At 35.5% G+C, this 24,523-nt stretch overlaps 1 protein-coding gene across 1 annotated transcript; it reads right to left on the reverse strand.

Moving 5' to 3' along the window:
* Window positions 1–378: 378 nt before the first annotated feature.
* Nup188 (nuclear pore complex protein Nup188) lies at window positions 379–24,196 on the reverse strand. Its single transcript, XM_067125522.1, is given in 29 exon segments — window positions 379–853; window positions 1,303–1,489; window positions 1,676–1,879; window positions 3,184–3,309; window positions 3,517–3,810; window positions 3,916–4,047; window positions 4,800–5,023; window positions 5,841–5,998; window positions 6,988–7,109; window positions 7,825–7,956; window positions 8,259–8,407; window positions 10,025–10,178; window positions 11,328–11,548; window positions 11,817–12,024; window positions 12,755–12,944; window positions 13,090–13,252; window positions 14,130–14,269; window positions 14,974–15,125; window positions 15,479–15,627; window positions 16,292–16,537; window positions 17,291–17,358; window positions 17,361–17,405; window positions 18,948–19,116; window positions 19,338–19,572; window positions 19,935–20,065; window positions 21,703–21,972; window positions 22,103–22,318; window positions 22,430–22,640; window positions 24,059–24,196. Coding segments are annotated over 17 exon segments (2,667 nt in total). The 5' UTR covers window positions 24,082–24,196; the 3' UTR covers window positions 379–853; window positions 1,303–1,489; window positions 1,676–1,879; window positions 3,184–3,309; window positions 3,517–3,810; window positions 3,916–4,047; window positions 4,800–5,023; window positions 5,841–5,998; window positions 6,988–7,109; window positions 7,825–7,956; window positions 8,259–8,407; window positions 10,025–10,178; window positions 11,328–11,497.
* Between the last annotated feature and the right edge of the window lie 327 nt (window positions 24,197–24,523).

Here is a 24,523-nt window from a genome sequence, read left to right on the forward strand (position 1 = left end):
CTCTTGTCCTTCTTTTGTTCTTTTAACATATGGGGGCAAGCTTACTTCAAGCATATTTTGTCATCCTTTCCCACAGCAGCTGGATGGCCACTTTCTTGAGTAATGTTTCCTTTGCTTCATTTTCTATCTTATAAACTTTTATTTTGCCTACATTGATTTTTTGTCCTCTTATCTTGTTTCTGCTACTCCACCTTTTAGGCATTTCACTGAACTGTTCAGCAGGTTCTGCTGTTAACACCTGTTTGATTGGTGGCTATTTTGTTAAGTGAAATTAGTCGGTCCATAACAAATTACTGGCATGGAGCAAGTTTTAATAGGGCTGTAGTCATTGCCTTTTAGAAGATGGGAGTTCATTCACCTGTGACTAATGAAATAACATTATACAATATTACTTTATTAAAGTACTAAGACAAAAATACAAAAACCTTACATTCAATCCATAGTCACGCATAAAAACTCGGTTTACACTGTATTTACATGATATACATAAATTCTTGGTAGTACTGAATTTAAACTTTAGTCCAAGAGAGAAGAAATTTAAAGTACCACAGTAAGGTTTATAATTACAACTTGAAAGTTAGCAATCCAACTTGCTTCCTGGTCTGTCAAAATCATACTGGAAAGTGGGAAGGAACATGTAACTTTAAAATAATCTAATAATGGTTTAATAAAACCAAGTTCCTAAAAAGTTTGTACTTCATTTTGTTGCACTTAGTCTTCCCACTAACTGCTGCGCTAAGCGTAGGTAAGAGAGATCAATGTGCGATGAACTGCTAATTCCAGTACCCCCACTGCTTGAGGGCAAAGGAGACACAGCAGGCCGTCTACCCAACCATCGAGTGAAGAATGAATTCTGTGAGGAAAAATTATGAATTAGCTTCTCTGAAAATTATCAAATTTTCACCACTTAGTGGTTTAGTTAAACTTCTTAAATACAACACACAAGAAAAATATTTCTGTGAAATAGAGAAGCTGAGAAAATGACGAGTAGGAATAATGATAAAAGCAAAATTATATAGAAGAGCAACTTTGAAAACTATCACAAGAAATACAGAAATGGTAACACACAAAATAACAAAAGTACCAAAGAGTTGAACCTGTCAAGATTATCATGAGCAAATGCTGGTTGTGGGGTAAGGCCTTTACAAGCTTTCACCTACACCAACACAAATTCATGACAATTCTGTCAGCTTCTTAGGACAGTAAAAGCAGTATGTACCAACCTGATGTTAGGCAAATACAAAATCACATCTATACAGTATATGGTCTAAATAGCTAACTAAAGACACAAAAATTACTAACCATTTCATCTGCGAGTCCATGTCGTACTCGAAGGGCATCCCGTGGAGGTGTCTCAGGACTCATAAGGGCCAAAGTTGCCTGGGTTAGCAGGATCAGCAATGCCTGCTCAGCGCAAGTTGCCAGAACCCTGGTGTCTAAGTCCAACTTCTGGAGCACCACTTCGGCATGGAGAGACACCTCTACTTTCCTAATGAGAAAAACTTGTCTATAAATTTCATGCAATGCAGTTTGAAAGAGATGAATTTCACGTTCCTAAAAGGCAAACTGGCTAATGAGTAAATATCTAAAAATCATTTTCATGTTAAAAATGTCACAAGCAACATCACCATTTTCTCTTATTTCATTATAAATCACTATAAACAAGGTTATTTACCTTGGATGCATGGCTATCAAAAAGATCAAGAACAGAAGTGAGTGAGGCTAAACTTGGCTGAGCAGTAGGGTCATGAGCAGAAACAGGGCGAAAGGAAGGGTGAAAAAACAGTGTCCAAGCCCCAACATCAATCCCTGGGCCACACATCAAATCTGTCAGGTCTGGACCAAGTGCAATAATGGCACTTAGGCAGGTGCAGAGTACCTGCAACACAGAATAATGTCAAACTACAGATACAGGATAATATGAAATTTTAACCCTTAAGGGACAGGATAATTATATATCATGCACCCGCCCCCCAACACCAGGCAAACTTTAAGATTGGCCAATTTAACAAAAATGCACATCAATGGAAAGTGGAAGATATGCTAATGCACTTGGTGTAAAAAATGTAAAAATTTTCCTATCTTCCAAGGTTGAAAGTGACTATTTACCCCTGTGGGACCTCCTTTACAAAACACTCGTAAATTTTCCACAGTTAGGTGTTTTTTGAAAGTGAATTTTTTATTTTGTAAAATTATGTTACAGCTCACTCAGTGTTAACAGAAAACTAAAATCAGTAACAAAAGCTCTTTTTACCAGTTGGTTAGCTTCAGACTGTCATTTGGGCGGAGTTCAATTAGCGGCCGGCTGATGAAGAGTTTTTATTTTGTGATATTATAATTACAGCTCACTCAGTATCATAACGTAAGATAAGAACTAAAATCAATCAACAAATTCTGTAAAACTAAGATATACTTAAGTAACAAATTCTGAGTTATTTGTTGTAAAATATTTATGTAAATTTACTGAGATCGGGAGATGCAGTAACTTTTTTGGAGATATACATGTTTTTTCTAATATTATTTGCACTTTTCTTTGGAAAATTACAATTATAACTGACACCATCATATAAAAGATAAGAACAACTACCAACAGCAATCCCTGGGTATTTTTATGAGCAAATAAATAGATGACATCATGGGAGAGAGAGAGCAAGACATTCACCCTTCAAGTCAAGAACAATACTGATCTGCCTGAGACGCCCACAACTGAGCTGAGCTGACTTCTTTAGTTGCCAATATTCATTTATGGGCCATTAAAGTGATGGAAATTCTTTCCTGCTCGATACAGCCAAATCGTATGGCACGTAATATTAATACTCCTGAGAGGACCACCCAAAACCTGTTGTTAGATCCTCTCATGAGGGTAGCCGTCCATTAAGGGTTAACAATGCTGATAAAACCACTAGGATTATAATGCAATCAAAGTAGCAAAACTTATTAAAATCAAAATCACTGCAGTTCAAGTATTATGAAAACAAATGTTACCCATAATGATCTAAAGAAAAAAATTTATATACCAAACTTAAAAATTGTGTTTTTGTCATGACAAAAAGCAACAACTGGATATATATATAGTCTTTCAAACAACACCTCCTTGAAATGATTCTGGATTCTTTAATTTTATAAACTTGAGTGAATATAAAATCACCAAATTAGGTCAAATACATAATGACAAAATCTTACCTGTAACATATTGTTGAGAACAGCTGTAGTGGCAGAAGAAATCACAGATGATGTTGGGTCAGCAGCAGATATTGCATTCCTGTTATAGGAACCACTTTCTTGGCCACTCAATTCTAGCTGAACAACCTAAAAGCAACAGGAATTTTTATTGTTTAATTAATTACTATGTACAGTAAGTGTTATACTGAATATTTCACGGATGAAAATTTTACACAAAATTTGGTTTTAGTCTGCTTCAGTAATGGTAATGTCAAAACTTGATATACTACACATGCAATATCTTCAACTGTTAAGACTTACAATTTGGCTCTGGACTCTGAATCTCCTACTTACCCTAGGAGTACAAAGTAGATGTGTTGTTAAGTGAATGCAACGAGTTACTGCTGATGTCAGCTGAGAGTACGAAGCCGCATGAGTTACAATCCAAAGGGAGGCATGAGGAGCCAGAGCTGTGACAAGAGCAGCCGTGGCAAGGGCGAGCCCAGGCTGACGGTGAGGTGCTGCTAGAGATCCACACAAGGCTGACAGATGAACTGCTGCTATGTTGACACCACCTTCAACCCCTCTTACACCTTCACGAATGACTCCCCAGACAACTCCCCATACCACCTCACTTAACAGGTTGGTCTAGAAAGAAAAAGTTACATAACTTAGTAATATATAAAAACATTAAAACTGATTCAATACAAAAGAAATAAACAAATAAAGTAATAGTAAAATCTGTGACTGTACCTTTGATGGAGGAATTGTAAGAGTAAGTGTCGAAGACAATGTATTTGTTGACAAATCATCTGACTGGTGTGATATCCTTGAAAGAGTTGCAGTAAGCCGCAGAAGTTCACCAACAACATCATCTTTACCATTCTGGAATAAGGAAAACATAATACGGTGCTGTAATCTGTAAAAATGCCTTTAAATTTTGATCCCCCACCACTACTCATTGTAAATATGATGCAACATATCCTCAGTTTTATAAAAGAAAACTATTATGCCTTGGTTTTCTTTAATGATGACAACATAAATCACTACATTTAGGATATGTATAAGGAACAGTTCTTGAATGAATCATCACAATTTAGTTCACTAGTCACTTCTAAGACCCCAAATTCAGACAAATTTGCAAGCAATATTAAATCTTCTTCAATAGCTTGGGTTTAAAATTCACCTCATGTGGCTGCAATGTCACCCTGCAAATGAGGGCATTGTAAAACTCATCATCCTTAATAAATGGTAAACTTTATGTACAAACTAGTCACACTCACTGATCCATAGACATCTGATGAATATCCAACAAAACCCAGTCCCTGTATGCAGAGAATGCACGTCAACACTAACCACAATACTTCACATGAATATCCAAACTTCAACAACCAGTGAATTCAAAAGATTTTGTTTATATATAATTATTAAATTTGTAAAGAACTACATTTTATTAAATAAAATTGATTTTATCATTTAAACAAAACCTTTGTACCAGTCCTATGAAGGTGAGTATTTTAACTGTCTACACTACCAAATAAAATATAATAATAATAAAATACAGTAATAATATCAATAAACGCAGTGGAAATCAGAACATAAATAGGATGCTTTAAAGGGTTCATACTGATCCCTACCTGCATGTATATTTCTGTGGCATGAAGAAGAGCAGGTACAACAGGAGAATAATTGAGGTGGAGCTCTGCAGTGTCTGGATGGCACCGCAACAAGCACTGATGCAGCAAGGCTGTAGCAATATTCAATATAGCCTCGGAGGTAACACTTGGATTTGCAGAGCCAGCTAGTCTACCATGTTGCTGCACTAGTGCAAGCACAGGATCCAACAGCACAATTACTTCATCTGCAAGTTCATAATACCCTTGACTACAAGTGATAGAAATATGAAAATGGTGTATTTCAACATGAGTGCTGTATATAGTATATAATTAAATATCAGATGATAACATAACATGTACATAAACACAGGCATGATGACTAATAATCTGAGATGAACATTTTTATTATAAATTAATTTCAAATTAATTTCATTAAAATATTAGTTAAATAAATATAAATTTGTTCCATGCATACAAATTTGTTTACTCATTATTTTGATACTTCACTGTACAGTACAACATACAGGTCAATATTTAAAGGTGGAAGTCATGGTCATCAACAACTATATACATAGTATGTATTGGTATAACAGTATGTAAATTATATAACATAATCCAAGATGTTACGAAAAATTAGTTCTTAATTACAGCTATACTTAATAAAAGTTTTTTCTTATATTTAAATTTATTAATGAATTTTCATGAACAAGAGATAAATCCTTTATGAAGCCATTTGTTGACCAAAAACTGGCAGTTAAGTAACAGTTACATTATACAGGCCTCATTATTTTTCAAAACATTACTACATTTAGTATTTAGTTAAAAATTTACACACTATTTAGCTTTCAAATTTTAAAAAAAGTTGTGAGGATAAAATACAAAAAAATCAAATTGATATAAAAGATTATCATTATTTATACTAAAACCTCTACACTTACTTGAAATATACAAATCCACATATTCTTAGTAATTCTTCACAACCCTTTCATTATAACCTTTATTTGTTTGACTGACTTCACTGTTTACTCAACACTTATACTTCCATTCATCTTTTCACTTTACCTTGTGATTCATAAGAAGCTTCTGTTAGAGTAACCATTCTTAACGCTGCTCCTAAGATCATGAAATGGCAATGAATTGGGGTCTCCATCACAGCTTCTTGCATCAACAAGAGTAACTTGCTAAGGCTCTTGAAGCAATCTGTTGTTTCCACTAGTTGCCTAAAATAAAATCATCGACAATTAAAATTCCATGTATACTATATTACACTTAGTGAAGCTACCAAAAGTCTTTTGCACTAAAGGAATCATGTCCATGCTTTTTCTCAGCATAATTTGCTCTGAGTAATGCTTTTGGGTTAGTGTTGGTAACAAAGATGTTTCTTCAACAGTTAGGTAATGAAAAGGATGTCTACCAAGACATTTCTTGTTACCATGGCAGATTGACTGCAATACTCCAGAGCAACACATTAGTACTGACTAACCTGTGTTCAGTGAACTCTGACTTTTTATACCAAATAATTAATCACTACTGCAATCTGACAAGGGACTTATAATAAAAAACAGGTTTTGACGTAGGAAAAACCGATTTTTGGTTGTCACTTGTCTCATCCTCAAGATTAAAAACATTGATAAAGCAATTACAGCAATTCCTCTCTTATCCACTTTCTTAACTGCACATTTTCAGTGTGAGAGGGTTCATAACTTTATTCATCAAATCACAAAAGTGAGGACTACATGCTGTGCAGATGGCTTAACTATGACAGCAGAGCAAAGATCAAACACTCTGGAATGTGAGGGAAAATACACTTAAAATAACCTCTGCTTAGCCTGCCAAGCTCAGTTATCATGTTGATGGGCTTACTGATGTTGAGGGGGTTGGGCAAACTGAAAGGGATGATTGTAACATGACTTGCCCTCGGTCCTACAGCTCTTTTATATGGATACCCTTAGAGAAGGCATCCATATATAAGAAAAGGATTTGTATCCTTGTGGGGAAAAACACATTTTATACCTCACTGCTACACTGTTTTCACTTTGTGGATTTTACTGACTCAATGACTGTTGACATAGCGTAAGCTAAGTAAATTGAAAGAAAGACTAAGGTTTTCAATGAGGGCTGTTCCTTTAATAGCACTGTAGTTTTATGCACCCCCCTTTGCACCTATTAGAGTGGTGGGAAGGAATTTGCTGTATATTACAGTACTTACTTTCCACAGTGCTTGACGAGTGCTAAATACAACTGGGCGAGGAGATTTGTTGCTTTTTCATCCATGACACGACCGTCTAGCTGGTACACAAGTCCACTTAAAATGTCACTGGCAAGGGTTATCTAAAAGGAAGAAACAATGACAATTAAAATAAAAAATAAGCTGTGACTGACATTTGCAATTTTATAAATACATTAAAAACCAAGACACTATACTTTTATTAAGTATGTATATCATGCAAATTAGAACATAAATGTTTTATTAAACACTAAAGGCCATTCTTATGTCAAAGTTCAAGAAGTAAAATTAAAGATAATTCTTTAGACTGGAAAAATTTTTTTTTTTATATTACAGATATTGCCAGTTTTTCAAATTGTCACCAACCAGAGGAAGCATGTTGCTGAACAAGCAGAACAAACACCCTTGGTATGGGCCCTCCTAACGGAATACCCGAGCTGTTGCCACACAGGTAGCAACAAACCATCCCATCTCCGATGTAATCATCAAATGAGATTTGATTGATTTGATTTACTGTATTAGGAATTCACTTTGTCATATCTGCCCATGTCACAGATACCAGCATCACATGAGAAGGGTTTTCAAATCAGTATTACAAGTGTAATTAGTTGATCAGTGATGGATAGTTTATCTTATACTGTAGCTCTATAAAAAAAAAACCTACATAAAAGTTGTAACAATATCCTGAAAAAAGTGTCCCTGACATTTCTATACTAAAGAAATTTTATGAATAGTGCCACCTTTTTCAGTATATGACAGTCCTAGTGGCAGCAGTACTGGTGGTAATAATATTACTTAACATTAATAAATTACACTAACCTTTTGTTTAGTGAGAAGCCAGGTTTTTGCTCTGGCTACCAATACTACCAAGAAGTCACGCCATGCAGGTAACAATAATTCTCGGACATTGCTGCCTGAACTAGAATCACTTTCTAGGTGCTTTATAATATGCTGAAATTAGAAAAAAGTATATGTCACATGAAAAACAGCCTGAAAAGAAGCTGAACATTTTTGTTACCTTGAGCATACTCTAGGTTGAATGTCATTAATAAACAGAGGAAAAAATTTATGTGTATAAGGCCAGTACTATTCTACACATCAAATACATGGGCACTTCAAAAGGGTACAATAAAGAGAAGGGTGGAGAAAACTCACTTAACTTCTAACCTGTGTTAACAATTCACTGCGTATTTCATGATTAATAATTGGCTTACAAATATAAAAAGCACAATTAGATCCTAGTGCCATGTTACCTTTGACCATTGACATATATTCCCATTTATTGGGTCACAAAATTTGTCCATAACAGTCTTCAGTGAGTCACGAGGTTCAGTGTCTGATGCAAACAGCTGGTGAGCTAATATCCTAAGTGTATGACCAGCAACTGCATCACTCATTTCACCTGAAAAGAAGTCCATACACTTAAGCATTTAGTTATAAATAACTTTAATAAATCATATACAAACATTATTTCAGGTGCCTATGATCAATGATAAATATTAATATGAGTTGGAAGGTTAACTGCCAAAGGTGACACTTTGCCCAGCAGCAAACAAACTGTATTTCATTTTATTTCACCTCCTATGTTAAGATGATTGTGCAACCCTAACAGCATTAGGAACTACACTGGGAGAGGTAAACATCCGAAGAAGAACATTCCAAAGGGATTCACTATGACCATTGCATTGCAGTCTCTGATACCATGACAATGGCACTCAAGAAAGCTAAGAGTGGCTGTCAAATTGGGACAGTGCACAGTCATCAACTGCCTAATATTCATGGATGATATCAAGTTACTGAATATGGAAATGATGCTAAGAGCTTGGACTCCCTTCTACAGACCATCTAGATCATAAATGAACATATGAAAATGGAATTCAGTTTGACAAATGTGCAGGTGTAAATAGAGTAAAAGGAAAGACCACCAAGAGTGAAGAAATCCGATTCCCAGATGAAAGAATTATCAAGAATATAGAAGAGACTGGCCAAACCTGAGAATACTGAATGCTGACAATAACAAACATCAGGAAACAAAAGTAAATATCAGAATGGAATATTTCTCCTGGCATCTGTTCTTATTTAACAATGATTAAATTCATATCCTCTATCCAGCTAGAGTTTCACTTCATAATACTGAATTTGACATAGTATGCCTAGCATTTTCTCGTATAAAACAATGACTGTATCTAAATTACTATTTGATATGAACTGTCGTAGTTATGATATGAACTGTCGTAGTTATAGTTTAAAATCAAGGTTATTACCAGTGCACTGTAAGGTGGTACATCTACAAGGATACACCATAGTTCTGGTTTCAAGTTGTGGTCATGTAGCAACTCCTGTATGGTAGTAATGGGTAATACTGATAATCATCAACATTTTACATACACTATAAAGTTGGAATGTTTCTTCAAATGCACTTTTATGCTCTTGGTATGCTTAGCAGACAACAAATTAAAATTTTTTTGCTCTGGAACCAACTAAGTCTGCTTCTTTCAAATATTTGTCTTAGGACTTCTTTTTTCAAATATTTCTCACCTACTTCTTTTCATATTTGCATAAGTTCATCTTGTATAAGTTGAGAGCCAACAACAAATTAAATCTAATGAAATTCTTTTCTTATTCAGAACTTTTTTTAACCAGTATAAGGTAATAAGGGTATATGTGACCTAAAGTGCAAACTTATCAACATAGTGAGGCATAAATGCTCCAGGAGTTGGTTATACTATGCAACTAGCCATTTCCTAATGGTAAACATTATCTAAATTTTACTTGTGTTGTTTTATGAAAAAACATCTGGTAAACCTAAATTTATTATTGAATTTCTCTACAGAGCACATAAGACTACTGGGGATAAAAAGAAAAACTATCATTCTAGCAAAGGACGTAATCAAAAGAAAGCAGTATCTTGAGTTTCACCTCCCCATAATCCTTAAGTAGTTACTACGTCTTCTTTCAGCAAAATGTTAAAGAAAGATAACAATGAGATTACCAATATAAATGGTGTCTCAGTACCAACCTGGTTTTTCATTGATAAGGGGATGGCCCAGTGCATCCCAGAAGTCCCCCTTGTCCTGGAAGTATGCTGTTGCAGTGGTGTATTTTTCACTCCAAAGAGCATCAACTAGCTCAACAATAGCGAGAGTAAGCTTTTGACCAGTCTCATTAGAACTCTGTGGATATGAAAACAAAGAAAAACAATATCAATAAAGGCATTTGCATGATAAATTAAAAATTTCACAACAGCAATAACAGGTTCTGAAATGCAGACAAAAAATTATACAAACAAGCATAAATGATGAAATTATTTAAACATTTTTATCTTAGAGGATACAACAGGGCATAATTTACAAACAGGTAGAGTGCTAAAAAGCCAACCAATTTGAAATTAACAATAAAAAAAAGAATAAAGTTTAAGAAACAGTATCCAGGATGTCTTTCTAAAATAACAGTAAAGCCTATCTGGATCTCGTCTAGCCCAGTTGTCCATGTTTTCTTGGATTCTTTATGCAAAGCATGACCAATTACCTTACTTTTGAAATTAAAAAATGTTATAAAGATGCTAATCCTATTGTCACTTCCCATCTTACTTATTCTTTGATGTTCTTGGTGATCTTTCCCCAACAAGAGGGAAATGTTAGAAAGCCTGGTTATGACTGAGAACAGTGGACAAGTATCTTCTTGTTCTCTTAAGTGGTACATGCCTGCCTGTGAAAATTTTTAAATCCTAGATGAACTGGTTGGCTTGTCTTGAACTAAGACTGTGTTGTACTAACATATCATTTATTTAGATTCCATAAACCATAACTGCTTCTGATTCACCCTTGTTATATACACTGATCTTAAAGATGCAGCCACTTAGGTCCTAGGAATATGAATTTTGGAGCTGTAACAGCTTGCTATAGGTACTGTAACTACATCCCTTCTCAATAACCTGCTGCACATTACTTGGGCTATCGCTAGGTATTACTAAAAGACCATGGGGGGTTTCCATGAAGTGAAGATCATACAATCCTGGTTTAAGCCTCCAGTAACTACTTATTTCAAGAAACAAGACAAAGATCCCATTCAACATATACTAGATGAAATCCATATGGATCCCCTCTTTCTTCTAAACTTAGTTCATTTCTTAAACATGTTTTCATCCCTACAGAAATAAAGCAATGCATATACTATATAGCTAATGGAGTGATCGTGAAAAAACTTGTTTTGTGGTGCAATAAAAAGTATTTTGATTTACTGATATGGCCTATTTGGTGAAAGCTTGCTTTGCTAGTTGGAAACCTTTTAAGCTTTTAAAAATAACACAAAAGGCAACTTACGGGGTTTGTAAGTAGAGAAGTAAGTGGATCTAAAAGCTTCTCAGGGGGAGTTAGGAATGCATTGGTGAGGCCTTGCTGTTTTGTAGTGGAGGCTTTTAAGAGTCGCAACAGTGCCACCTTAACCCCAACATCTTCAGTATCGGAGTCTAGTCTACGAAGTAAAGCATCTCTTATGCCATCAGCCTCGCTTCCCAGACAAGCAACCAATGGGACATCAATTTCTGCAAAAATTGGGGATAAAAGTAACATGATACACTGTAAATTTATGCTCATATTAACCTCCTGAATTGAAATTATTTCCAAAACAAACTAGCAACCTACATTACATTAATAGAAGTATAAATTAACCTGTTAGATTCCAGATTTTTATTCAAAACCTTTATATTCAACTTTACAACAGGGAATGCTTCAACACTTCTTATAAATTCTTTGCATATATCCTCAATTATAAAGAAGTTATCAATCTAAAGCCAACAGCAGATATCTTACCTGTGCAAATCGTGTTAGGGTAAGAAGGGCAAGGTAAGAGAGACGAGGGTTTAACCTCTGATGCACGTATAATGCTATAGTAAGTGCAAGGTGTGGAGGGCTACCACTCCCTTTCATCAGCCTTCCACCGCCCAGCGCTATTCCAGGAGTTGGTGCTGCACAAAGAAGCTGACTGAGACCACCTATGCTACTTTCCTCACCAACAAGCCTGAAATTTGTCCAATAATTTTATTCATTAAAGGATGGAAATAAAACAGTCACACACTGCACTTGTAATATACTAATTTTCTAATATACTGTACCTGGATACAAATTTAACTGAAAGCATTAAGATTTTAAATAGGAAATGAAATGAAGCCATGGGAAGGTGGCCCATGAGCTTAGAATTCAGTTTATCTATACATATTCTGATGACCAAAAACAACCATGACATAGATGGGAATCATGTAATGTAAGAAGTGCTGTATAGTAACAAGCTCTAAAACTTCAATGGCAATCAATATTGCCATCGAAAGGTGGAACCTTGGATTAGAACTGGCTAAGCACCTTTGCCCTCCAGTTTTTATGGTTCAACAAGAGTTTCAAGAAACAAGTGTCAACAAATTAGCCTATGTTAACCTATACTACGAAAATAGCTAAAATAAATTTTAAGTAAGCAGAAATGGCAGTGGAAAATCAAAATACCCAGTACTAAAAACTTTTTCATGTCAGCTGATACAAACTTATGTACATGAAAGGTAAAAAAATAAAATGTATACTCCCCTTTCCAACCAACCGAAAACCTCAAAGATGCAAAAAATAAACGGTTTACTTTTTTCTCCCGAGATCTTTTTCTAACTTTGTTTGAAAAGAAAAATACTAAAAAGACAAAATGGAAATGTGATGACAGAACAACAAAGAAGAAAAGTTTGTAAGGTAAAGGCAAATGTAACCCTTACCTATGTAGGATAGAAAGACCCATCTGGGCAGTGCGTGTCAACCTTCGTGCGTGGGTAGAGACTGGGGAATGAGTTGGCTGATTTAACGCAGACTCAAAACTGGCCCCATTCACCACTACTGACAACAAAGTCTGTCCAGCACTGCTTTTGTCAACAAGCTGGTGGACCACCAAATCTCGCAAGTAACTATCTGCAAGACAATGTTAAATGACTGAGTAAGTAGTAGATATCTGGCATTTTTTGTAAACTTTCCATAAACAATTTTTACTTACACATTAAATCTGAGCATAAATACATTACTACGTTTAACAATAAAATCATCTACCAATACTTACTCAATTCAGATGCTTCCAATGTATGATGAAGGAGAGTTAGGCATTCATCTAACACTGAATCTCTTTCTTTATAATCCTTGTAGCACCAGCACATAATGGCTCCTGTTACCTCACGCGACATGAAAACTATGCCTCCTCCAACACTGCCCCCACTGACGCCTCCCTTAAAGAGTGATAATATATTAGATATACATACCCCACAACAGGACTATCACTCCCATTGCATTACATGGCATACTGTGGATGATGGTAATATAGGTTCTTTGTAGTGTCCCTTTGGCCCTCAGCTACAGTGCTTTCTTCTTTTTTAGTTTTCATCCTTTCCCTTTATTCTTAGTACCTGAATCCAATTTTCATATATCATTTGCTAAATAATCCTTTGACAGAGTCTAAAAATTCAGCTCAGAGCTCTCTTTAATCTATATTGTAATAATAATAATAATAATAATAATAATAATAATAATAATAATAATAATAATAATAATAATAAATATGTTAAGTCTAAAAGAAAACTAAGTTCAAATTTCCAGTTTGCATTAAGACATATAGACCAGTGTTTACTCAAAATATTGGTCTTTTATGCACTAAGAACAAAAATGGTAATATGTTGAACAGATTTTGCTGGAAGAGGAATGCTTATAGAATAGAATGGAACGGGATATAACATTTAGGCAAAATGCCAAGTGCTGGGACCTGAGGTCATTCAGCACTAACTGGAGGAATGCTGATGATTTTAATGTATTCCAAATCAAACTCCAAAATTAACACAAAACACTATTACAGTATTAAACTATAACAAAAAACACATAAATTATCCACCAAGGGATTAAAATGAGATATCTAACTCAGAACTCTTTCCAAATGACTTTTACCAATTTCTTCTTTGCTTTTATAAAGAAGCAATTGCAAATGGATTTGCATTTCAAGGCAAAAATTTCCTCAAAGCAACTGAAAATGGATCTGCATCCAAAGCGAAAGCTCTGTCAAACTTTATCGCAATGAACCCTATTCTCATCTAAGATGACAGAAAACCTGATTACCTTAATAGCTTGGGTCAGTAGTTTGGTATAAGATTTCAGTACTGGGTAAGATCCCGATGCAGCTTCTTCTCCACACACAAGAGCCCGAAGACCACCAGCACGGTAACCCAGAAATGGGTCACTTTTGCCCCTTTTGCCACCTTCAAAAGAAGAGCACAGTGTATCTGAAGTTATATTACCAATTCACTGCGTATTTCTATGTTTATTCTTTAAAACTAAGGCTTTGAAATTTCACAATCAATATTTTCCTCATAATCTTGCCTCCTGTTCCCACCAATCAGCCACGATTATGAGAATACATAAATAATTTACTTTTGCTTCTTTATTATTTTCCTTCAGTTCTCTTAAATTTTCTCAGTTCTTCAAGTTGCATCAAATGAGCTTTGCAAAGCTACTCACATGATAAAAATAAAGCATTCCTGGAAAATATCAATGAATGGGCTAAGCCCGGAATAAAATTGTTAAAAAACATTCTTTTTTTTGAAGTTATAACTGTACTGATTAAAAAAGTTGATTGTTCAATACGTCATAGGTAACCATGCAAATAACAGGTACATCCTGTTTTTCCTATTTTCCCCTATGGTACAGACAAAAATCTGTTTCTACTACAGTTCTAGCACTGTATTCTGGAATAAGTTTACTATTCTTCCAATTTTTCTATTAATCACTGTATTCAACAATAATTACATCTCACTCCTTAATAAAATAAAGGCGTCAGATGTGATCCTTTAATGGAATATAAATCTTAGTCTCTGGCAATTCTACCATAAGTAAACAATACAAAAACAAAAGGTATTGTAAACCATAAATACTGCAAAATATCAACTGTAAGTAATAAAGCTACCTGCAACTGGCTGTGGTGCCACAAAGTAGGGCAACAGAGGACATCCCTCAATTTCTGACCAAATCCGTTCTGGTTCGTCAGCTGCAACACTGGCCAAAAACTCTAGAAGAGCTGCAACAAGGCTGCTAGGAGGCCGCATTGCCTGTGATAATCTGAAGATATTTTCATTAGAATTTACACAGTACCACAACTCTTGATGTGAAGATAAGAGAAAGGAAAAAAAGTAAAGATAAAAAGGGATTTTTATTTTATTCCAGAATATGCTCACCAAACTTTAGGTGCACATTATGTGCTATAAAATAAAGCAACTGGAAAGATATTAAATGCCCTTCCTTAATTCTGTGTTGTCAATTCCATCACAACTGCATTTAAAATAGATGCAATTATCCAAGACCCCACATGACTTTATCACGGTTATCATCTTCAAACAATACCACATTTGCTTTTCCAAATTAATAAAAAAATAAATTACGTACGTACATAAACAGAAAATATGGAGTGTTACCTGCGTAAAAGTGCTAAGCTTTGGTCTACAAAATGAACAAACGCTGGCAATTGCTCCGGGACAGTAGAATGAATTGCTGTTAGTAGCTTTGTTGTGCTGCATACAGTGGCAAGAACTTTGGGGTCTGGGACTACAACACCTCTGCTAAACTGAAAACAAGATTTTATAATAAAAGGTTGATCCTTTTATAAAAAGTCAGTTGAACAAACAGACATGTGCAAGATACCTAGAATACTGTGTATGATTAGTTATTGGCATTTTAGCATTAAGTATATTGGTCTGACTGGGTTATCTTTAAAGTTCAGGATATATAACCAAAGAATTTTTGTAATAAAGATAAATAAGATGATAATGACATACAATATAATTATGAATTTATAATATTAACCTAGAATTATTTGTGAATGAGCTTGAATTATATTTAGCTGTGCCTTGAAACTGCAATATTATCATATTTACACATAATAAAAATGAAAACAAAATACCTATGCCTCAGACGAAGAAGGTATAAAAAGAAAAAAATAAAGGCAGAAAAATGTTAAGCAGGACAGCCTTAGTAAAACATATCTTCCTAACACAAGGCTGACGAAGGGCATAAGAGCACTTGACAGGACAGCCGGTCTTCAACTTTTGCAGTTTTATCAGAGAGATGCCTCTTACTTACCTAGTACAGTATCTGACCTGCAATCAAATACTGAAGCTCTCTCCCCTGGCATGTGATAAGGCATCTAGAAAACATAACAGGTTTGTATTTTGTATGAACACACTTTTATCACATAAAGCCATTTTATCAAGAACACTACTCTCTCTTACCTCCTGGTCAAGTTGCCTCATGAAAACCAAAAGAGCTTGCCAAGCATTACATGGTGTCTGCCAAACGATCACTGGTGGGTTATTAGACACAAGCTTTCCCTCTGTTCTTGGTGGCACAGTTAAGGATGGTAAGGGCTGTAGCATATTTTTGGTTATGCAGTCAGTTCCCCTCATGCTTATGTTTTCAAAATCTGCTTCACTTGCAACCCAAGTAAGGTTTGGTAGTTCACTAAGGAGCTCTATCACCTGTACAGAATCAGGAAAATAGAGAGCTTACTATATAAACAAAACTATAAATGATATTTTATGGGGTTCAAGACCTAAGTATTCATACAGCAATCAATGTACAGGCCTTCTTATCCTTAAGTCAATCATAACTAGTATATCCATTACTACAATAAAAACCACTTTCTAATAATAATTATACTACAGTACAGTACATTTTCCATTAAAACTGAAAAATTTGCACCAGCTGCAGTGCTATGTCTTTGCATTAGTTTTGTTCCTTTTAATCTCTCTACAGTTTACCATTCTCTCAGGTCTCTTCCATCTAACCATTCTACTTTTTAATTTCTTTCCATTTTCACCTTTTCTTCAAGAACAAATCCTTCAGGTAAGCCCTATGAAAGTCTAGCACTGTAATTCAAGTTCTATGAGAGCATAGCAATGTGACTCAATAATTTCAGTAAACTATTTGATAACAATAATAATAATAATAAAAATAATAATAATAATAATGATGCACACAAACAATCAACATCCAATGTCCCCCTCTGAAAATCCACTAACAGGAAAAGTAATACAGGTCTTTGTAACAAAAATATCACTGTATCCATCTACATTTTGACACCATAGTAACTCAGGGTGTACATGTAAACCTATAAATCTTCCTCCAACCCTCAATAGTTTTTAAAATACTTGCTCTTTTAACCAATGGTAAAGATTCTCATGATATGTAATCAATTAGAAACTTACTTAAATTACTTCTCAGACACCAACCTTGAGACAGCTCTCTGGGTTTGCAAGAGCAAGAGCAGTTGTAAGAGACAATAGGGGCTCCACATCTTGGGGAATACTTCCAATGCTGGTGGTAAAAGCAGGCCTGTTGCACCGTCTTGCGAAGAGAATTTTTATAAAATTATTAAAAAACAATGTAAACAGCCAAAATAGACTTGAAACATTTACATATAACCTAACTTTGTCATTCTTACAATTGTTAACAAGTAGTTAAACTAGACCACTAAATCAAATACAGTAGTTTAATTTGCATAAGATGGCTTAGTGATTTTATATATAAAAACAGTAAAAGGAAAGGAAAAGTGAAAAATTACAACCAATGGGCAAATTAAGAAATAAAAATAAGAAATAGGTATCTAACTCAGGCAACGAAAAAGAAGCCAAAACTTTACCAACTATCTACAAATCTGATTTACAAAAATTTTAAACAACTGCAATACATATATACTGTATATATGCTTTCCTACAAACCCATCAATTGTTAACAGCCTTACTCTGTGTGAAATGGACCCAGCCACACCAACTTGACAGATCCTGAAGGGAGACAGTTTCTTGTGCATATGTTTGGCTTACACTCCACTGTCCCCATGGCGACATGTCATTCCTCTGTGTTAACCTTCATCTCAAAGAGAGAGCAGAAGGAAGGGCAGTACTGAAGATTATGATTAATGAGTTTGTAAAAACCATGTGTTACTGTAAAGGTGCCGTCTGTTCTCATGAACCCAATATCATACATAGGCTGCATCACAATTTAGGACAAAGCAGATGAACCTCCAAAGAGTACACACAGGTGTAAGTCCTTTAGACATAGACAGTGGGGCAAACTTTAACCAAAATCCTGGATTTACAATGGAACTAGAACTCAAGATAGTACACTCACAAAGCAAAAAGTGTATATATGGGTAACCCAGGAAACACACACGCTCCAAGTGTGCCATAATTATGAGGGATGTAGTCATGATGGGGATGAGGATTGATGACACAAATTCTTCCAAACTAGAAACACAAGGTCCACCAAAATGATAGGTCCCACTGAATAAACATCGAGATTTATGCATCATATCCTGAAAATGAAATCTTGAAAAAGTATTGGCAACAGCAAGAGCCCACTTTCCTTGGTAAAGGGAAGTGATTGAGGACTTGCAGGGGGTAGCAGCAACCACTGCAGTAACTTCTGAAAAGCTACTCTCTCTGAGACTAGCCTTGATAATCCTAATGCATGGACTTCATGGCTTGTTCGACCTTTGTAGACTAATAATGGTTCCTTGCAGAATGCAACTGACCCCAGCTGCAATGCTTTTGTGCCTTTTACTTTTATCCATTTTATTCGGTCTCTTCTAACCCATTTGTCCAACATCTTTTACTTTATGAAAAAATCCTTTTGACTGGCCTAATAAGACTAAAAATGTGACTCTAAGTTGTCTAATTAAATTAATAATGTTAGTCCATTCTACAAGAATGTACATAAGTCAAGAATAACAACAATAATCAAAATAACAAATTTATTTGATTTATGTTTGGCATAACAATTCATCTCCAACTTTAAGCTTACCTAAACTGCAAAGGTAATAATAGTTTGTTTATAAATCAACAATCTACTTCACATACAGCAGTAGACACTGATAATGTAGTTAATTACCTTCTTCAGTCCAAAAGAGAGAAGCTGGTGGATCCTGTGCCAAGCATGTTTTGGCAAGGGAATTGAGCTCTGGTAAACAGCCCATTCGTTCCAAATCCAAACACCCAGCAGCTGCGCAGACAAGGGAGTACACAACAGATGAAGCAAGTCGCAAAAGTAACTCGTCTCCCTGTGATGTAAAAGAGCGTACCGAATAACCTTATCAAACAATATAAGCATTTCATTGTTATTTAACAATAAATGCAGTGCATCATCAACATGCCTAACTAAAATCATGATAAATTAAGCAATACAGGAGAAATAATACTAAGGAACAAAAACATCATCTGTTAATAAATACTTTAATAACAAGAAATTGCATAAATTGGGCTTAAAAATCTTCCCACTTACCTCTATTGTAGGATTATTCAGTGAGGTTTCTAAATAGCTGAACACCTTCCCATGTAGAGCACGCTGGGCTAACTTGTGATAAGTCTTTGAGCAAGATCTTAAGTAATCTCCCATTGCTCTCAACTGCAGAACAGCCCATGCCAACAAGGGTGCATGATGAGGGGTTCGAGCACCTAACCCAGTCATTATTGGATCAAGCCTTTTAATCCAACTACTTTCACACAAACTGTGATTACTGTTAAAAACATAAACATAAAACAAAAAAAAATTAAGAAAGCACATTTGTTAAACAGTATAACGAACTTGTGAATAATTCAGGAGCACAAATTAATTATCAATTATACTTTTCAGGAGCTTTTATAAGTAATCTGTGCAATGTTAATCAATAGTTGCTGGTTTTCCATTTCTGGACAACATTTTTGCACAGTGCTCCTTTTTATTTAACTTTCCAGGATGTGAAGATTTCAATACAGTCCTACTGTAACATTTAAAACTCTGATTATCCCTGTGAAGACAACTACTGTATACTGTATTATAAAAATGCAAAAGTTACCCAAAGATGAGCTTCAACTTGAGTTACTGTTTCAGCCAACTTACCTGGTTGAAGAATCTGCATTTATTATTAGTGTCAACAGCAAAACATGGGTAGCATCAAGTGCTTCAACCAGAGGTCTGTGGCTATCACGCAATATGTCCTGAATCTCAGCACGTCCACCTAAGCCACCTCCCTTGAAAGCAGAAATAAATCTATTAAAATATTCTTCAGTGCACATAACCCAAATTCTGATCAAGGGTTAGGAACTTGAATTAAAATTCTGAGTTATACTTTACAGGTTTAATGAAAGAAAAATAAACTTTGAGCTAAACAGACAGAAGCTGAAAGAAAGATTGTAGTCTTAGAAGATGGTCATGACTAGCTAAGTACAGGCAAAACATACAAAAAGTTAAATTACTAAGAAGCTGGCCTGAAGATAAAAACACAAAGGTTTTCAAAATAAGCAAAAACAACTGCTGCTAATAAGCACAAAAATTATTTAAACTGTAGTGAACCAACAGTAACTGTATACAAAAATAAAACAAGTCAAGAATTCTCAAAATTACCATACGGCAAACTATAGTAAACTCTCTTTTAACCAGAAATCTTTCTTTCAATAGCACCACTTATAGTAATCTCTCTTTTAACCAGAAATCTTTCTTTCAATAGCACCACTAAGTCCAAAAAAGGGCAGAAAACTGTAAAATGCAATCAAGGGTACAGCCATGTTTAGTCTCGGCTAGGCTACAACAAATCAGACAAAATCTGAGACAAAACTTGTCATCCAAAGATCTAAAAAATATTGCATCTTATCAACCATGACGGGTTCTGACGTTCAGGTTACGGCGCTTTTCAGATATATTCATCACAAGGGTTCACGGAAGAAATATGGTCAAAATGGCAGAATAATAAAAATTTGGAGGGTTTTTGAAAGAACTCAATAAAAATGCAGTTTACATCGCAATACACCTAGAGCATTAAAAGTCAGGTTTTCTTAGGATTTTTGCCGATTTTTGACGATTTTTCGGTTTACAACGAATCGTAAACCGGGGACTTGTATTAATCTAGAAATTCTGTTACCCACTGCCAAACTTCAGGTCTGCTTTCTCATGCTATAATCATTTTGACTAATGTGAAGCACTGCCAAATATCTGGTATTCATCTCACTGAAATTTGAACTTTTTTTGTTCAGCTCAGTAGCTGATTTATTCCCTTGAATATCCATAGTTACTTAATAGTGGATGAAAGAAATTTTTAAGAAAATAATTCATTGCCTAAGATGAAATTTCAACTTAATTCATTGTAATCTCAGTGCAAGGTGCACTAAGTCATGATGAGTTCTGACAGCCAGCGGCCTAACAGAAATTCTTTACAACAGTTTCTTTTGCTTTTCCATTTTCAAATTCTCTCATAATCTCTTTACTCTACTTATGTGTTTATAAAATATTGCAAGATTCTTTATGATAATGATAACAAAATGTTGAGATCCAAGGCTGGAGTGTGCTGGGAAGATCATCCACAAATGAGAAACTAGTACAGATTTGTGGAGTTCAGTGGCTGGTAACCATATTACGAACATACTGAGACAGGAACAATCACTTAGAAACTTAGAAACGAGGTAGATATGGGAAGGATACCAACCCCTGTAAAGGCAAAGACCATGGAGAAGGAGCATAACAGGGAACTTGGGCTATGAGTAATTCATACAGAGTGCATAAAGTAACAGCAAATGGAGAAAGTTCACAGATAGGATCTCCGACTCATATGGAAAACCTGATGAGAATGTGATTCAATTTTTAGTTTTGACAGCTCATTAAATGTATAACCTACCTGTGCCAACTGCAATAGTTTCTGAAATGTGTCTGGAGATGGTAAATGTGTCGTACTCCCATAATAGACAAGTAAGGTTGCAAGAGCTTCTCGGAGTTCTGCCAGGTGATGGGTAAGCCAGTTGTGTGGCCCATGAGTAGGTAGGTGAGGCCCATGTGTCTGAACAGTAGGAGGGACCATTCTTGAACACAGCATTACTTGTTTGACTAAGCTATCACCAAGGGTTCCATCTTTATCAACGACATCGTGCATAAAATCGCGAAAAAGGCCCTGTAATAAAACATTCAGTATATAACTTACAAACCAATTTCAGAATGCATCAAAACATGATATTTAATGATCAAAAGCTTATCTGGATATGAACTGGAAGACAGATGCAGTTAAAAAAATAAAATATCACCTGGTATGGATGATTTGGATTGGCTGTATTGGCAACAATGTGTCTCAAACAACGTAAGAGATGAAGACGATCAGCCAGATAGAAGTTCCAAAGTTGTGCTAAAAACGTCTCTTCATCACGCTGACTACCAAGAATATCCGACAACGAGGCTTCTCCTCGAAAGTCATTTAGTAAAAACAGTTTCAAAATTTCCCAGCTCTGAGATGCGGTAAGATTCTGGAAGAAAGTTGGAATTGACATAATAAAGTACATAAAGAAACATTACATTTACTCTATTACAGGCAACTTATCTATATTCCAGATGCAATTAAGAAATTATATACACACCAGCAGAGGGAATATTTTCTTGACAAACTCCTTTTCATTTGGACTGATATCAGCAGACTTAGCCCAGTCTTCATAATGACTCCCACTTGGCTTTTCATATGCACACAATCCTAACTGCAAGTGCTGAGTTGCTAGTTGGAGCTCTTCTCCAACAACTTCATCGGACGGCAAAATGTAGGTGCCACATATAACACCCCATAATGCCTTACCACTGTAAAGAGGAAAATGCATTAATTTCAGAATAACTATGTTAGAGAGTTAATCTAGCATCAACTGTAACAAGAAACACACTAACTTTGAACAACAGTAACCAACAAGACACATAACTAATACAAAACTTCAAAATCAAATTGTCTGGTTGGGAAGCATCCCTGCATGTTATGCATAATGAGACTTTTATGGTGCTATAGGTCAAACCACCTGCCCTCCAAGCCAGGTAGGAACCCAACACACTAGGTTAGATTAGGATGCATCCCTGCAACTAACCTTTCAACTTTTCATGCTATATGTATTTTTTAGTGTTTGTTACTCTTAACAAGCCAGACCTTGCATGATGTCCCATTGCAGGGTTTCAGGGGTGCAAAAGGCCCCCTGCCTAGGTCTGCGCACTGCACATTATGACAGGTTGGGTTACAGGAAGGTTAGAATGCATCTCTGGTTAAATGTTTTTGATCTGCTTTTAAGCAGGCCATGACCCACTATGAAACAAAGCATCAGTGGCTACCCAGTATTATTTTACTTTGTACCATTGTTGCATTTTGGACTTGAAAATATCATTTTTCTATGTTTTCATGTGTGATTTCGTTTCTGAGATACACTTCATTAGCAAATGAGTACTTTTAAAGATAGAGGACTCCACACTTGTACCATATAATTTTTTGGAACCACAGTGGAAAAGATTGGTTCTTGGGAAGGGAAAAACACAAAACGAGTAAAATCCAAGGAACTTAAGCCCCACTGACAGTTCTCTTTCAGATTAAGGCAAGTTCATGGAATGTTTTCAAAATAATAGGTATAATACACTAGATTAAGGACTTGGTATCCTAGGTTAGGTCAGGTTAGGTCATTTTTAAAAAGAACCTAACATCAAAAAACTTCAAAGCACACATTAAGACAAAGGACAATGATGGGCTTATTTACAAGTACAAAATACCATAATCATTTAAAGTTAAAATTGAAGACTGCTACTACAAATGGCATGGTTCCCATAAGTCAATGAATGGAATATTTACCTCCTCTGGATTATGTTTAAGATAATGTCTGTCTTTAGTTTACATCTCTATGTTCATCCCAAGGGGGTGGTACTAAACACGGTGCCCATTTTGCACGTAAACTGGTAGTTATCAGATCCAAGGAGTACATAACAATCTCGTTTTACCAAAATAAAATTATACTAGCTAGCCATAGAAGGTTTAGGCTATTTCCAAGCTCTCCAAGCACAAACCACTACTGGACAATTATAAACAAAAATATATGGCCTATTACGGCATGGCTTAGGATAATAAACCAATTCCGCATATTGCACGTTAGAACCTAAGGAGGCAGGCCTACGTCGACCTACGCCTTATTACAAAAATCTTTAGTGGTTTCATACATGCAAGTTAGAGACTTAAACCCCAAAAATATTACCTGACAAGTTCTAAAGGTTCCATTCCATCTGTTAAGTCCTACTGAAATAGATAAAATCCGCAGGTATGTCGTCACCTTGCCGCCTTTGCCCACAACTTGAAAGCCAACCGCTATACGTAAACAAATTAGTAGTAGTTTTCGGTTGAGGTGAAACCTATATCGCGGCTCTTTCTATCTTGGAATACTTGTAATAGTGCTTGTTATTCGTTGTCAATGTGTTGTCTTGTAAAGTTGTTTTAGTTTGTCTAACATACTGAACCTCCTCATGCTGCCATGAACAGAAATGGGTCATCGGTAGACATGAAGTTGAGCTGATTTTAAACCGACCTTATGCCAGCACAGGCTCTTGAACATGTAGCAACAAGGGAATTCGATTTGCACTCTTGGATGGAATTCAAATGCATAGTAAAATGTTTGCAAGCTCATTAAGTTGCATTGCTTTTGTTTGCAAGTTTTTGCATTTAC

Source organism: Macrobrachium rosenbergii, chromosome 23 (genome assembly GCF_040412425.1).
Source record: "Macrobrachium rosenbergii isolate ZJJX-2024 chromosome 23, ASM4041242v1, whole genome shotgun sequence".
Classification (NCBI taxonomy): Eukaryota; Metazoa; Arthropoda; class Malacostraca; order Decapoda; family Palaemonidae; genus Macrobrachium; species Macrobrachium rosenbergii.